Here is a 15,907-nt window from a genome sequence, read left to right as displayed (position 1 = left end):
AAGCGGCTACACAGTCGTGTGTGTACGGGGAGTACAGCGAGGGGGCTCAAAACGCAGCCCTGGGGTGCTCCGGTGTGCACAGATGGAGAGGAGGGGAGAGGAGCTCAGTGCGTCATGCGAAGTCCCCCCCACCAGTCTAGGCCTATAGCAGCATAACTAGGGGGCTGGTCCAGGCAGGCCTGAGCATCCTGGGAGCATAGTGCTCTAGTGGGGTAATAGGGTACTCTTAGCTCTTTAAGATATGATGGTGTCTGATCAGTAAGAGCTTTGTAGGTGAGAAGAAGGATTTTAAACTCTACACAGGAGAAATATGATGTCTTTTCCTGGTTCCTGTCAGTACACGTGCCGCAGGACTGTGGTCCACAGCCTGTTGGTAAAGACAGATTGATCATATCTAGTAAAGAACTACTGACTAAGGGTAATGTCAACATGTCACAATGGTTTCCAAATATAAGCAACAGACCTACATGACACAAAAACATAATTTCTGCTTATATCATAGTCCATATAAAAACAAAACCACTAAGGTAAAAGCGGGGGGTACACCAGTACCAGTGAATCTAATCTAATTCATCACTTTTTGCAGTGCACATGCAACCGCTGACACAGTCAGTCAGAGAGCAGTCAGTTTACTATTAGCACTTTATTTAATGCTAGATTACAGCAGTGCTTTCACTCACTCGACTCTCTCCCCTGGCTTTTGGTGCCTCTCTCCAGATGTTTTTGGATCTGGATCTTCGTCCTCCAGGAGATTCAGCCCCTCCTCTTGTGTCTCTGAGGTCGCCTAGCTGTTTGACGCCACCTGAAGTCGCTCGAACGTCCTCCCGGATCCATTCTTCATGCATGTCATACATGTCACGATCTATTTATAATTTCCTCATCACGATTGTCCGTACTGTAGTTTTATTGTGTCGGTCCATACACGCGACATCTGCTGCATGTCTGTCCATCCTGGGAGAGGGATCCCTCTTCTCTTCTGCTCTTCCTGAGGTTTCTTCCTTTTTCCATTAGATGGTTTTTCCTGACCCGAATCGAGGGTCTAAGGATCCGCTGTGAAGACCGTAAAGCCTCCTGAGGCAAATTTGTGAATTGCATATTGCATTGTACATAAATAACATTGACTCAACTTGACTAGAAGTCTAGGTTTGGACGTGTCTGTCTCTTTTCCGGCCCTCTCCGTGTGTTCCTGTCATTCGGAGTGTGAATGAGAGGGACTGGGTTCACTGGCCGATCACATCCAAATTAGTTCAACTTGTGCTTACGTCATAGGCTCCGCCGTAGCCTACTCCGTCGCTACTGTTGTGGCTGTAAAAACGGTGGATAAACAACCCCCGCGAAATGACTCATTTCGCTGTCAGAATTCGATCAATTTGGTCCGAGACTATTTGGAAAGTCGAGAAGAGAAGCCGCACAATGTAATTATTTTTTATCCCCGTTGACGTTAGCATAGGCCTCTGCCCGTAGAGCATCTTTCTTAGTAAATGAAACACACAAATCCTGTAAGAATGTGAGAAAGAAGAAGAAAGAAGAAAGATTTGTGCTGTTTTATTTTTTATGTAATGAAAAAATTTAATAAAAGAAGGAACAATAACAATTTTTGGAGTGTTATTTACCTTAAAACGTGACACAAAATGACGATGATAAATATTTGCGTATTCTTTGTGTAGGCTTAGGGTTGCAGTAAATACATATATATAATTACAGTAACCCCGCTCGCCAACCGTAACTGACTGTCATATATACTGTGCATATGTAATCAACCCTCACTGACGAGACCTGAGTGCCCCCCCCCCCCCATCCACAATGACACTGTAAGCAGATCGACAGCAGCACGAACACTTCAAGTGTCTCACGGCGAAGAAAAGCTCTATAAATATGTCCCTCGCCAGGGGTTTACACAGTATCTGTTTCTTATGGTAATGTCCCTACTCAGCCTGTCCCTGGTTGCCATGGCAATCGTTCCCTCTGCAGGCATTGGTTGGTTGGAGAAGTTGAGCCAAATAGTGATCAGCTGACACTGCATTTGACTCGGCGCATGCAAAAAACAACAGTCAGGGGGACGTTTTCCGAGATGGTGCATCACACATTGGGAGTTCGTCAAGCAACACCTCTGTTTTTACAGTCAACAACTGCCGCACTTCAAACAAACACGAGGATAATGTGCGATAATGTGTCTTTTAAAGTGCACACAAAGCTTGCCTCAACTCGCGAGGGCTGCTGATCAGAGACATCCATTCAGTCGAACACAAACAGCCTTCCTATTTAGCAGAGCCGGGCCTGTGTCTCACGCAAGAGTCGGCTCCACTGACTCAGTGCTTTGACAAAACTGCAGAGCGCAGCAATAACTTACTCATCTAACAGTGTCACATTCAAACCTAATTTTGAAAGATCTGCTGACTAAAGGCTAATTCCTACATCACAAAAGCTCTGGTTCCCTGTCAAGAAGCAAAAAAAAAGAAAAAAACACGCTGGCAGTTTTATTTTGGTCTTCTTTTCTTGATGTGCAGGATTTTGTCCGACTTTTACTTTATCTGTTTGCTTTATAAATATGGAGCCACAACCGGGGGAACAGCTAACTCTGCACTTAACGACAGGGACGGAAAATAAGGGAGAGAGCCCAGTGTTCGACGGCGGTACGGACATCAATAATCCTGGTCGGCGCTGCTCTCTGAGCAAAAACAATGGACTTTTTTTCTGTTTCAGACCCATCGCTCACGTGCCCATGCAAATGCTTACCCATTTAACTGTGCGGCATAATCTTCTCCTGAAGATGTAATAGGTGCACTATTATCCAGATGTGATCAAACAAACGTACATCACAAAGGAACAAAAATACTTGACACTGAACCACGTTTTTTTGGGGGCTTTTTTTTTCTTTCCCACACAGAAAACTGAAGAAGATTGCGGTTAATCTCCGTGAGAGTCGTACAATTTGTCATTTGTAACAGCCGACGTCTCTTAAAACAATTCCTGACACGTGGCATGCTACGCTAGGCGTACCATTTAGCGTTTTTATGCTTCGACGACTCAAGACATTGCTTGGGATTATGCGGAACTATGAGCACAGATGATTGCAGAGGATTGTGGAGAAACTGGACTAAGCCGGGAGTAAACTGCATATTGTTTTAAATCCATAGGTAAGCTTCAGATTTGGCTTTCTCTGATGAAAATAATGGCAGCGTTTTATTATTTATTTTCTTTGACAGATGCCAGGGCTATGCAGCGGAGGGAAGCCCATTGCTTTCATCCAATCTCCGCACCGACCAATCTTTGCCCCCGCAGCAAGGTTATACACACGCATGTATGTAGCCATACAACCAAGCGTTTCAGGCCATTACAATCCTCCAGCTGTGGGTTTAAAGGCTCTGCATAATCGGGGGTCGGTTTGCCCGAAGTGGCTCGTTTGTATCACGCGCTGGAGCATTTGAAGTGGCCGTAACTGTAACTGCCGCCGGATGATTTGAACCAGTTGTTGGCGTTCCAACGGCGCGATGACAAAGGCCTTCTTTTTTTTTGCGAGGCTGTAATCAACTTTGCAGCCCACGCAGAGACTGAGGGGCGAGCGAGCGAGCTGAAAAGATGAATGTGTTCGCTCCTGATCACAGGACAAGCCATACAGCGGGCCAAAGCCTTGCTGGTTTTGGCGACGGGGGAAGAGTCTCAAGATTAAACAGGGAGATCTTTCTCTTGATCAGGCCCTCGGTCTGCCCTCCTCGCCGTCCCTGCACCTGCTCGTCACAGCCCCTGATGTATGTGCTCTCTTCTTCCCCCCTCTCTCTCTCTCTCTCTCTCTCTCTCTCTCTCTCTCTGTGTCTCTCAACTTTCACTGACTGTCTTTCTTCTACTGCACCCCGCCCCCCCCCCACCCATCCTTTTCACTGCTTTTGATTATCGGCAGCGACCCAGAACTCATGCGAGCAAATCTATCGGAATTTCATCTCTGCCTGGCTTGCAATCACTTTCACGTGTGCATGCCATCTCACAGTCTCGTCGCGCATACATTCATTCTCTCTGCACACACACACACACACACACACACACTCACAGTAACCTATTTTGTCATTCTCTCTTCAAATCTTCCCCCTTTTTAATCATAAACACTGGAACTCGGCATAATCCAGACCCAAGCCGCTCACTCATTTCCCCTGTTTATCGCTGTATAATACATCAAGGAGACACTTTCCCGATTCCACGGCAAGACTTGACATAACAACAATTCTCACTGAATTAAAGAAGTTACAGATGAGTTGTCAAATGCGGTCTCGAGACTAAATGAGTGCTAAATGGCTGTAAAGTAATTGGAGAGTGTGATATTATAGGGATCCCTGGAGGGGAATTCTCTGCAGCTTGCACTCTGAACAGAGGGATCAGAGGTCTCTGTAAGGTGCAGGGCAGTGCAGGTGAAGATGCAAGGACGCCGCGGGTGGGTGACACCAGGGCTTTAACCTGAGCCCTGTGGGTGAAGGACGGTTTGTCTGAAAAGCCCCCTCACTGCCTGTTCTAAATAGATGCATTTAAAGGTAAAGCTTTTCCTGACTGTCAACAAATCCCATGGGAAGACCAAAACCAACAGTGCGTTACCCCCTTTTTTTAAATGCTGTCCGACTTTCTTACCCATTCTGTGAGGCTCAGTCCCAAGTTCCTACTGAGGACATCCTGGGTCACACAAGAACCATTGGGTTCACGTCCAATGGCATGGTCAAAAACAAATTCTACATTATCAACACATTCCAGCTGCAGTATGGTTAAGGTTAGAGAAAGTTCATGGTAACGGTGAATAAACAAACAAATGTTATTTGCAGGTCTGGAACGGGACATGAACCCGGGGGCCGGTTTCACAAAGAGATTGTAGAGCTAGGCCAGACTTAACTTTGCTCTTAGATTAGTTCAATGCAAGTTTGACAGTTTCACAAAAACATAGACTTGTGTAAAGATTTATTTTAAGCCTAAAAAGTTAGCCACCCTTCCTCTCCAGCCTAACTCAGACATGAGAGCCCATGTTTCCATGGTAACAGTCGGTGACACCTGCTGACCAGCGGCACCAAAGGAAAATATGACTCATAATTCATATTTAGCTAACATTGTTGTGGAGCGAGTAATGAGAGGGGAAAGAGTTTTTTTTAGAGGAGGATCTCATGGTGTTACACTTGTTAAAATGTCCTTGTAGCTGTCAAATTCTCACATTTTGAAAGAATTTTTCCAACATTTTCTCTTGGGGTGAACTGAGTGGTTTGATGCACTTCTCATTTCACACAAAACATCTCTAAGCCCCTGCACTGGAGCACTGAACAAGCCCTCAGCTGTCCCTTTTGGGAGGGACGCGCTTACAATCCTGATGACGTCCAGCTCCTGTGTAGTTTGAATGCGCTTATATGTAAGTCGCTTTGAACAAATGATAGTGCTGTAATGTAAACATGTGAAACGAGTCACAAATGTTATTTCCCCCTTCTGAAGAGGGCTCAATCATTTCCTGAGCAAATGTTACTCAAACAGGTGTAAACAGTGCATTTGTTGGGGACTATTTCCTGTCACCCAGTGCAGCAGTGTAGCTGTAGCTGTGTGATGCGCTTTTATTAGTGTTTAAAGAAAAATGCAGCTCTGTGGCACAGAGGAGTCATATATTATCAGGCTTTGGACGCAGGGGCCATACTTTTAGTAGGAATCACTGTTAGTTTTGGTCCTTTCATGGGGGTTTTTGACATAAAGAATAAAATATAGAATATCGCCAGCCTTATCCTTTCACTCTACAGAGAAATAACATTCCGTTTGATGGTGACACAGAATGTGAAAATCTTCCAAATGATCATTTAAAAGTTGCTCCGGGGCTTAAGGCGATGTACCAGAAAAGTTTCACCCTGTCCTTATCTTTGCTGTCACTTATTTCTTCTGTTGGGCTGTCCAACAGCAGAGAAGCCAGAGAGCGATAAAAGGGCAAACACATCCAGAGGCAAAAACTTTATAAGAACACTTGATCTCATTTGAATGCTGATTAATTTTCCTTCACCAGTTTCTTAAGGAAGCACCAGTCCACCATCAATAATGAATGTGCCATAATCTGGGCACTGTTTGTTCCACTTATTCTCCTCAATCACTTTTAACTTTTTAACATGACACTGTGTGTGTGGGGGGGGGGGCTCATTTTTTAGCTTCGATCCCAAGCAATGCCCTATTTTGGACTTTGAAACTCTTTCTGATGAGGACAGAAAGAGAGAGAGAGAGAGAGAGATGGCGGTTAATAGGAGACCACAGAGCTGCTTAAATATTAAATGGATGGCCAGTGGTGACACAGAAAACACAATCTTCTTTTCTTATGGCTTTGCATCCAAATCCAAACGGCAATTGTCTGGTCAACAAAACAGTCAAGGGATTTAGAGTCTGAAAGCCCTCTGCAAATTTTAGTCTCAGTGCAATTTCAATGGAGTTCAGCTCTGTATTTGTTTTCTCGTAGTGGAATTTCTGCCATTGTAAAAAAGAATACACTGTAAAAAAAAAAAAGGCAAGCTAACATACAAGCATTCTTGTTCTTTTTTCTATGCCTGGAAAGTGCAGTTCTGAAAGCTGCGTCAATCTGTGTTTTTATATTAACAATTAAAACAAATCGACTAAGTGTCATGGGAGTGAGGCAGCTCATAGTCGCAAACCCCAAGAGAAGTATCACCTAACTCCGCGGTTCCCCTCACCTCTACATAGTGTTTTAGCATTTTGGAGCTAGCTCTTGTGTCTTCAACTTGTTCCGCAGCCCCAAAGTGGCAAATGGCTCTAGGGATGGCAATGTAGGTCGATTGGTTGGCGCACCACTTTGGTCCATACTGAAAATATCTCAACAAATACTGAATGGGTTGCCATGTTGCGCAGACACTCGTGGTTCCCTGAGGATGAATTGAATGGACTGCCATGGAATGTAATAGAGAGGTCCATGTTTCCCTCAGGATGAACTCGGGTACAAAATTTGTATCTGTACATGCTGAGCTAAGATGGTTGACAAATGTCATACCTGCTTAACATCGGAATGTAAGCATTGTCGTTGTGAGCAAGTTAGAATGCTGACATTTGCCTTAAAGCTCTGCAGTGCTTAGGCATGGTAAGCATGGCTGTAGACTGTCACTCTGAGTCTTATCAATCAAACAGCAACAAATCAGTGTCAAAGTCAAACATACTGCAGAGACAGTGCGCTTCATTTGTTGCTCAAATTACTGGTTGAAAATGTGTGATTCACAACATTCATTTGCCGTGTCCGCAAACTATCGGAGACCTTTTTTTCCCCGTTGGTGACATCACATTGGAGAAATGGGTGTATGAAGCAAAAGTCCAAGGTCCTGATTCGCATTTACAACTTGAAAGCTGGCAGGAATGGTAAATTAGTGGCGTGAAGTTACCTTTTTTTTTTTTTTCTTTTCCATAAACAGTATGACATCACGTGGGACAGGGACATGACTTGATTTCATCCACAGCAATCTCATTCAGCTATTTTTAGTACAGTGTAGATGATGCATGTTCCGTGCCGTACCATCAATCCTGACTGCAAATAAAAATTCCCACAGTGTCGATGCAAGAGACCTCATCTTACTCATTATCAGCACCAAGACGCATGGCTTATTTGTGCTGTATGTCTATTGCTCCATGAGTGGAACAAATGGAGAGAAATCAATGCACGCTGGCACGGCCCAGTGTAGTTTAGTGCAATGTGGTTGATGTTTATGTGCTGTCTTTGTTCATTTGCGTCCCTTGTGACTTGAAAAGAAGACGATGCCACATCGTCGACAGAGCCAATGCTGCCATGTCTCGCTCGCATTCCTGTGTTGGATCGGCTGCTGCAACCGTTGTTCCATTCTACGCCGTCTTCTATCTCGGGGGGGGGCCAAATGTTTGGCCGAGCACGCACCGAAAGCATTACGAGGCGCGCCAAACTGCCTTGACGTCCCGACCTTGTTTCGATTTTTTGGAGCGTCACATGGGGGGGCCCAGCGACCAGAGCTGTTTACAGACCCACCCCGTATCACCATGAACTGATCTACTGGTCATAAAAGTTAACTTGCTACCTACCATATGAAATACTGCTGGTCATGTGGCATTTCATGTAACTTTACTCTAATAGAAATGTATTGAAAATGAATGGGGGCATCTGTAATATACAAACATTTTGCCTAAATAGCGACCTTTTACTGCGAACATACTGCTTTGCCAATTCAAATCTGATGCCTGCAGTGCACCACAGGAGAGCGTAAAATCTGGACTTTAACTCCCTTCTTTAGTCTTACTTTACCTTTATTTAAACAGGACACGGCTTGTATGCTGACACGGCTTGTCAAGCTACCCAGGTTGTGTGTTTAGCTCATTCAGTCATTTGTGTTTCATGTTTCCTGTTTTATTTTGTGACTCACCTCTCCTCTCGTTTCAGACTACTTCACTTCCTGCCCCCTGTTGTGTTTCCCGCCCGTTTTGATTGCTTTCAGCCCTGATTGAGTTCACCTGTGTCTTGTTCGCCCTCCCTTGGTCAGTATGTAGTCTTCCCCTCACTCTGGTACCTCTTCGTCTTGGTGCCTTCGTGTCCAGCATTATTCCCTTGTGTTTTTTTTTTTTTTTTTTGGATCCCTGCCTTTTTGACCCAGCCTTTTGCCTCCTCCTTGTTGGATTTGATTGCCTGCTACCTATTTTGGCAAGTAAAGACAGCTTTATTCGATTTTTAATTATGTTACCTGATTGGACCTTTTCTAAGCGCTGTGTGAGCGCTCAGTAAACCTGAGATGAGAGTCTAATCAGCTCAAATAACAGAAAACACGTGTGTGTGTGTGTGTGTGTTTTTGTTGTTGCAGGAACTTTAAAACCATTTAAGTTTTATCACTGAAAACAGTTACCTTTTTAGATTTGTTCTTTGAAGTAGATTAGCAGGACTACGTAGGAGAACATAGGCCAAACCAGGCTTTTATCATGTAATTTAATCAGAAAGGTGGGGAATTAGCTAAAATACAATCGCTGAATTTGTATCGACTCAATTAAATAGTCTGTTTGATCAGTTCAGTGAATGTTTGGCGAGATGAAATGCCCTTTCGATGGACTTCTGTCCTCTAATTAATTAAGTTTTTAACAGTTTTTGTGTTTAAATCATAAATTCCAGTCCAGTGTTTCAGTTAACGACCAAGTTGTTGAAGTTGTTTTTATTTGTGTCATTATTTGGGTTATTGAATTGTGGCGAGGTATTGTTTTTTTTTTTTGTTTGCTGTTTTTTGTTGTTGTTGTGATCATCTGCTGAATCAGTGAAAACACGTGTGCATCATTGGGTGCTCTAAGGAGTGCACGACTGAGCACTATCAAGATGTGGAGGGAGGGGTGAAAACTGTCCTGCTGTAAATTCACGTTGTCTTAAAGTAACTGCACGTGTGTATGTGTGCACGTTGTGATTGTCAGCCGTAAGAAAGGAATCTCAAATTGAATTTTTTTGTTGTTGTTGTTGTGTGTGTATTCTTTTAAAGCTGTATCTGTCTAGCTCAGCCTGTGCTTACCAAGGCAGATGGTTACAGTAGGTGAGTTTGAGCCTCAGCCTTGAGTGTCATTTACTTTTTTTTTTTTGCACTGTGCTCTTCTTTCTTCAACATCCCTTTTTGGTCTTCCAGTACCAATTCAAACTCCTGCCCTTTATATGGGATGTTAGTTATGACTGGCCCTAATGCACGCACACCATTAGGCGTATATATATTTTTTTCCCACCATCAATGTGTTGGATTTTTACAGTCGCATGAGTTACTTAAACAACTGTATTGGGAACGCGGGGAGGTCAAAGAGAAAGCTGTCAGGACCATGGACAGCGCTCTGACAGTCAAAGTGCTGAAACGTGAAGAGAACATTAGTGCCTGAGAGCAGAGGAGCTGTCCGTTTCACTGTGGTGCTGAAACGGCATTTCTTTGGTGCAATAACCTCACGAGCGCACTCCCACTTGATACAAAGGCAAGAGACGCTAGCCAAATGAAGCCTGTAGGACACGACGAGGCAAGAGAGAGCTGCAGTAATTCTCAACTCCTATGACTTTTCTAAACTGTGTTGTGTGTAACAACGGGGCCTGGACAAGCTGCCGTAACTGTCACGAAATCCACCAACTCTCAGTTTGTTCGTCTGGTTTTTGTTTTGCACGCCATATCATCATCTCTCCTGTCATTTCAGATCCCGCCACTCCCTCGTGCCATGCCACCCCTTCAACCTCCTCACCTGAGGCTCATTCCCTCACCAGTCCCTCAGCATATATACCAGCATTTTTTTTTTTGGGAACTTGGATACCTGCCTGCCCCTCTTCGGATCAGTTTGCCTGAGTGACTGAACTCCTGGTTTTGACCCTGCCTGTTTTCTGGTAAGTAAACTGGACTTTCCTTGATACTACAAATCTGCCAGTACCAGCAAACCTCACAGTAACCTTATACTCCCCATAGTTACATGACCCAAACATATCATTTTGTTGTAGATTTCTACTATGTTACCAAAAATAAATAAATAAATAAAAGACCATGACAGAGATGGTTTTGCCTTTTTCGAGGGCATATATAGCGTTTTTTAACATGAGTTCTTCTTTGAACACAGGTGTATTTCTGACTCCAAGGGCCAATTCTCCAACGCAACACATTATTTGAAGGGCCCCCACCCCACGGGCCCCAGTGCAACTGCACTGTCTGCATTTACGCCCCTGAATGGTGAGCTTTTCCATTCAGCTGGTGCATCTGCACCATCACTCAGGAAATTATGCATGCACCCGGTGGAGTGTCCACCCATTCAGAGGTCAGGCAAACTACAAGAGATGCTCAGTGGTGGTGCTTGGAGATGATATGCAAATGTTCATGAAAGCAGCACATGCACAATTAAATTAGAAATGATGATGCTTTTGGTGATGGCACCCACAGGGCATGCTGGGTGCATATCCTGTTGGTAAGCCGTGCTTAGCCATTACGGAGCCATTTGGACAGTTTATCGATCAGGTACAGTAAAGGGGTCAGCGGCATTAAAACACACGGCAGTCAATGTTCAGCGTTGTGTCTCCAAAAAAACTCCCGTGATTGATCTCATGTGAGAAACAAGAGGCGTTTGTTTCCCACACTGCGAGAGCCCGCCGGTGTATCGCACCCCTCTCACTCGTTCCGCCGCTCTCTCATCCGCCGGGCTGAGAGAGAGACCGAGGCAGCCTGTGTGCGAGAGAGAGAGGGAGAGAGAGAGCTAGAGAGAGAGCTAGAGAGAGAGAGAAACAGCGCGGAGGGGAGAGGAAACGGAGCGACGGAGATGGCGAGCATCAACATGGGGCCGAGACCGCTGCCGCTGCTGCCGCTGGGGCTCGCGTGGGTCCTCCTGGCCGCCCTGGCGCCCGGCGTCCGATGTCTAAACGGCGACGAGGACCAGAGCCAGGACACCGAGTGCAAGATGAAGAGCGTCACCGTGTCGGCGCTGCCGTTTTTGAGGGAGAACGACCTGAGCATCATGCACAGTCCGTCGGCCTCCGAGCCCAAGCTGCTGTTCTCCGTGAGAAACGATTTTCCCGGAGACGTCGTGGTGGTGGACGACCTGGAAAACACCGAGCTCCCCTTTTTTGTCTTAGGTGAGTCTTTGAAACACAACGGTCTCCGCGGTTCATTAGCCGCCAATTGAACAGCTTAGCACCCCCGACCCCCCCCTTCCCTCCCTCCCTCACTGTTTATTATCACACCGGCGCGTCTGTCTATTAGCTTAACTTCAGGCCTGGCTACATACCATGGTTTCATTGTTTTGAAAACACACTAGCTAAATAAGCAACCACCGCAGTTGGCTAGCTGCGTTTTTAAAGGCCTATGTCACAATGAGTCAATACATGACAGTTAGTTTCGCGCCCGTTACTGATAACACTTCTTATTGCAATAATAGGCCGCATAGCATCCCAATGCTAACAACATTGTAGTCCCCCCCCCCCCTCCACCCCGGCTCAGTTATAGCATTAGTAGACCCATGTGCCACTTTCACGCCTCACACGTTCACTCGTGAGCGTGTTCTCCCCCGACGTTGGCTTCCAACGGGCGGGCTACACGTTCAGGAAACTTGCTAATCACCAGACCGGCAGCTCTGCTCACTCCAGTACAACTCAGTATCTCTCTCTCTCTCTCTCTCTCTGTTGTCATGTGGTCACTTGTCCATGCCTTTTTTGTTGTTGTTGTGTGTTTAATGAACTAAAACAGCGACACGTTCTGGTGTTGGGGGGGGGGGGGGGGGGGGGGGGGTTCAGGCTTTGTATAAAACCAGACTTTGTCCAAGTTAAGACCAAACACAGTCCACATGAGCTTGACTTGAAGCTACGTCCACCCCTCTGCTACTGTGAGACACACTGCGTGCAGTGTAACACCTGTACACCCAGTTTGGGCAACTTTGTCTTTGGACGTTTGCCTGGAGGATGTAGGTGTTTTAGGCTTGTCAGGTGCAGGTGGGTGTGTGTGTGTGTGTGTGTGTGTGTGTGTTGGCTGTGGGATCCACCGAGCTGCTTGATCAGCGCATTATCTCTTTGTTGTCACATTTTTACATGGATGTGGCTTTCTGTTTTTTTTTTGACTGTGTGGCTGCAGTTTGTTGCACACGTTTTTTTTTTTTTTTTTTTATATAAAGAATCAAATCAAATACAGCACGCCCAACCATGCATACAGGCTTCAGAAAACCTCGAGCTATCGGCTCTAATCAGGTACTTGTCAGCATCATTTCAGGGTGGACTGTTGCTTCTAAATAGCATTCATGGTGTAGTTTAATTCATGTGGAAAGTTTGAGTTTTGTCAGATGGCAGTAAAATGCTGACAGGAAACTAAGAGAGAATGGGGTGGGGGGGTCTGTGGCTGGACTTGAATTGATTACTTGTCCAGCATGTTAAACCCTTAAACCATCAGGATGAGCATGGGAATTTCACTTTTCAGCAGGCGTACAGCATTACGAATGTTAATGCTGTAATTCTTACAGTGTCAAAGGATTCAGATTAATTTCTAACTTCATGAGCTTAAAACCACACACTCATTCAGGGTTTTATCCACCGTCACATGATGCAATGATTCAAATGGCAGTGTTACTTCTAAATGTATGGCATTATTATTATTTAACACGGACACAGTTTTGTAGTCGGACAAGTAGGACTGGGTATCGTTTGAAAGTTTTCAGTATTCAATATCACACCTGAGTGTATCTGATTTAAAGAGTGCGTGAACACCAAGGATTCTGAACGTACAGCTGCCGACTAAGTATTGATTATTAACAGGGATCTCCCAATCAAGTCGACACTGTGTGATCCGACACTCATATTTTACTGCAGTGTTGATCAAACACTGAAATAACAGCTGTAGCTACTAAATCGACGCCTCATTTCTCTACTACTACTACTACTTCATCCACGTATGGAAGGTCCTGGCCCAGTCCCATTACGTTTGTAAGCTTAAATTATTGACCTGATCTGACTGGGAGTGTAACTGGGAGAGTGCGACTCCTGAAACTGACGTGACGTGATCAGCTAGAGGGAACGCGCGTCAGTCTGTTGGAGTTGTTGGAACTACGGAAACACTCAAACAACAAATTGAAAATTGTTCCAGAAGAAGACGTTGGAGTAGGGTCACTTATTACATGTCTTGCAGTCATTTCCTTTTTTTCCCCACTGTCACTTTGGATTCATTCAGATGTATTTCCCAGTGCCGCAGTGTGTGTATATACAAAATAATTTCTATGCCTGTTTTTAATTAACAGACGTGTGGATGTTGGGAATAGTCCTACGATGTTCCCTGATGATGTCTGCAGTATTTATTGAGTGTTTACGCCATGAGACCGCGGTGACTCTTTGACTAGCTTTTGAATAGTTCACTTAAAGGCCTAATTTAGACGACTGTTAATTCATTATGGGGTGGAGGGAAATAAGCTAAGGCAAATGCACAACACAACAGGTCTCGCAGGACTGGTGTTGCATATTAATGAGTCTGAATTTGTGTCTGACAATTTCCTTACGTCGCATTCCTCTCCAGGACAGAAAACTTATTAAACTCACACTGGGGAGCCCCCGACGCAATTCCACACTCGTGGCGCAAGACGCATCTCTGCTACCCAAATATAAACACGGGTGCAGCTGCGGCCTTCTTTATTTGTTCATATTTCTTTTGTTTGTTGCTTGATTTTCCTTCTGTTCGACAAAACCCCTTTTTGTGAACAAAAGGGGGTGCCAGCTTTGAAATCCAGACCAGAACTTTCACTTGTTGTATACATGTCTTCTCAGGAAACCGAATCAATGTACTTTTTACATCGTGTGGCCGTGTTGATAACGAGCCACAATTACATTTAAACCGGTGTTTCAGCAGCACTGTGATAAGATGCCTGCTGAATGCCGTTTGTGTAAGCACCAAACTCTTCCTCGCTGGCGTTAAGGGTCCAGTTGTCGCCGTCTCCGTGGCTGTTTTTGAGTCTGCCATGGCCTCGTAATGATTAATGTTGCACACGGTTCCCCCTCAGCATATTTTTATGTCCCTTCACCGGTGTACACGGTGTGTGGGACGTCACGCCCGGTACCGGCATCTGTGTAAACGCATACTGATAGCCTGCAGTATGCCAGCAGCGATAACGATGAACATAACAGCGGCACAGGTTTGTTTTGAGTAAAGCAGATGATCTGATTAGATTTTTTGTGAGCACCTCACTGCATCTGCTTACAGCTTGATGAGGTATGCTCTACATAGGGGTGGGCACTGAAACACGGTATTAAACGGGCCCCCGGGGGCAACGACGTTATCAGTTCTGCTGTACTGGAGACATTAAGAAAATATAGTTTTCCTATTTATTTAGGCTACATAACCTTATCTTGCCCTTTTTGTCAACAAGTCTGTTTCTAATCTGCGAAAAGATTGAGACATTCGTGTGTCTCTCCCTCTGCGCCTGTCATATGTGCGAGGACAGAGACAGACAGAGACAGACACCCTCTTAGCCACAATATCAGAGAACTAAACGCTCAAAAGTCCGGTTCCACTAGTTGCTGCCGACAATGCTCGTTACCACAAGTGCAACAAGTCTTTAGCATGTGAGGTCGGAAACACGAGCGATCTTTGGAGACTTCTAGTGAAGGTGCGTCACATCCAGGCGGAGTTTGACCGCCTCTCGTGTCCCCGTCCACCTCGGGTACCTCGAGTATGTTGTGCTAGCAGCCGAGAGCCCACAGGAGTTAACTAAATTTATACAAACGCGTGTGAATGATTTAAACAAACCCTTCTACTCACCGAGTGCGTACCACACATCAAGGCTGAGTCCTTTCCCGCACTGGGTTCGAACCCGGACAGGACTCGAGTCCGAGCCGCTCTTTGCTGCATGTCATCCTCTCTCCGTTAAGAGTACAGTTAAACTACCGTATCGATAAGAGTAGTAGTACTGATCATTATGGTTCTTCTGCAAATTAAAGGTCAGTTTGCTTCGGTTTGCACTAATCGGTAGCAAGTGATTCATCCGCCCCCGTCAGTGTCTTTTTCAGTCAACGCAGAAGCTGTGGCAGTGGTTGCCAGGAGCAGTTAACTGAACTATGGGACGTGTCACACGACACATGCTGTACATCGGGGTGAGGAAACACTTTTACATACATTTCAAATGCTTGTCTCTGAATTGATTTTGACTGAAAGTAAGCACAGAAATTAGTCCCTTGAATTAGCGATTGTAGCTAACTGCATAGGGGTGTGTTTCCAGGGCAACTTAATGGCTAACCAAACTAGCTGTTTTTTAATGTGCAAGTCAGTGGATTACTGTTGATGTAGCATAGATGCTTGCGTGCCGGAGCAAGGCATAAAAGTCTGTCAGTGGTTTAAAAACAGACTTGAACCATCCTATGGCATAAAAGAGCTTCATCCCTGCTATAATGTTCCTTCATATGCTCATAGTTTTGTAGTTATGTTGGAGCAGCACTTCCGTATCG

The 15,907-nt window shown here is 45.1% G+C and overlaps 1 protein-coding gene across 1 annotated transcript in view; it reads left to right on the top strand.

Annotated features, from left to right (window-relative positions):
• The first annotated feature begins 11,256 nt into the window (after positions 1–11,256).
• The window catches only part of astn1 (astrotactin 1), a 335,823-nt gene continuing 331,172 nt past the window's right edge, over positions 11,257–15,907 (top strand). The window contains exon 1 of the mRNA XM_070918552.1: positions 11,257–11,569. Within this exon, the coding sequence (XP_070774653.1) occupies positions 11,257–11,569 (313 nt within the window). The remainder of the gene's footprint in view (positions 11,570–15,907) is intronic.

The sequence above is a fragment of the Enoplosus armatus genome, chromosome 14, assembly GCF_043641665.1.
Source record: "Enoplosus armatus isolate fEnoArm2 chromosome 14, fEnoArm2.hap1, whole genome shotgun sequence".
NCBI lineage: Eukaryota > Metazoa > Chordata > Actinopteri > Centrarchiformes > Enoplosidae > Enoplosus > Enoplosus armatus.
Note: the sequence above shows the minus strand (reverse complement) of the source record. Positions and strands in the feature narration are given on the sequence as shown.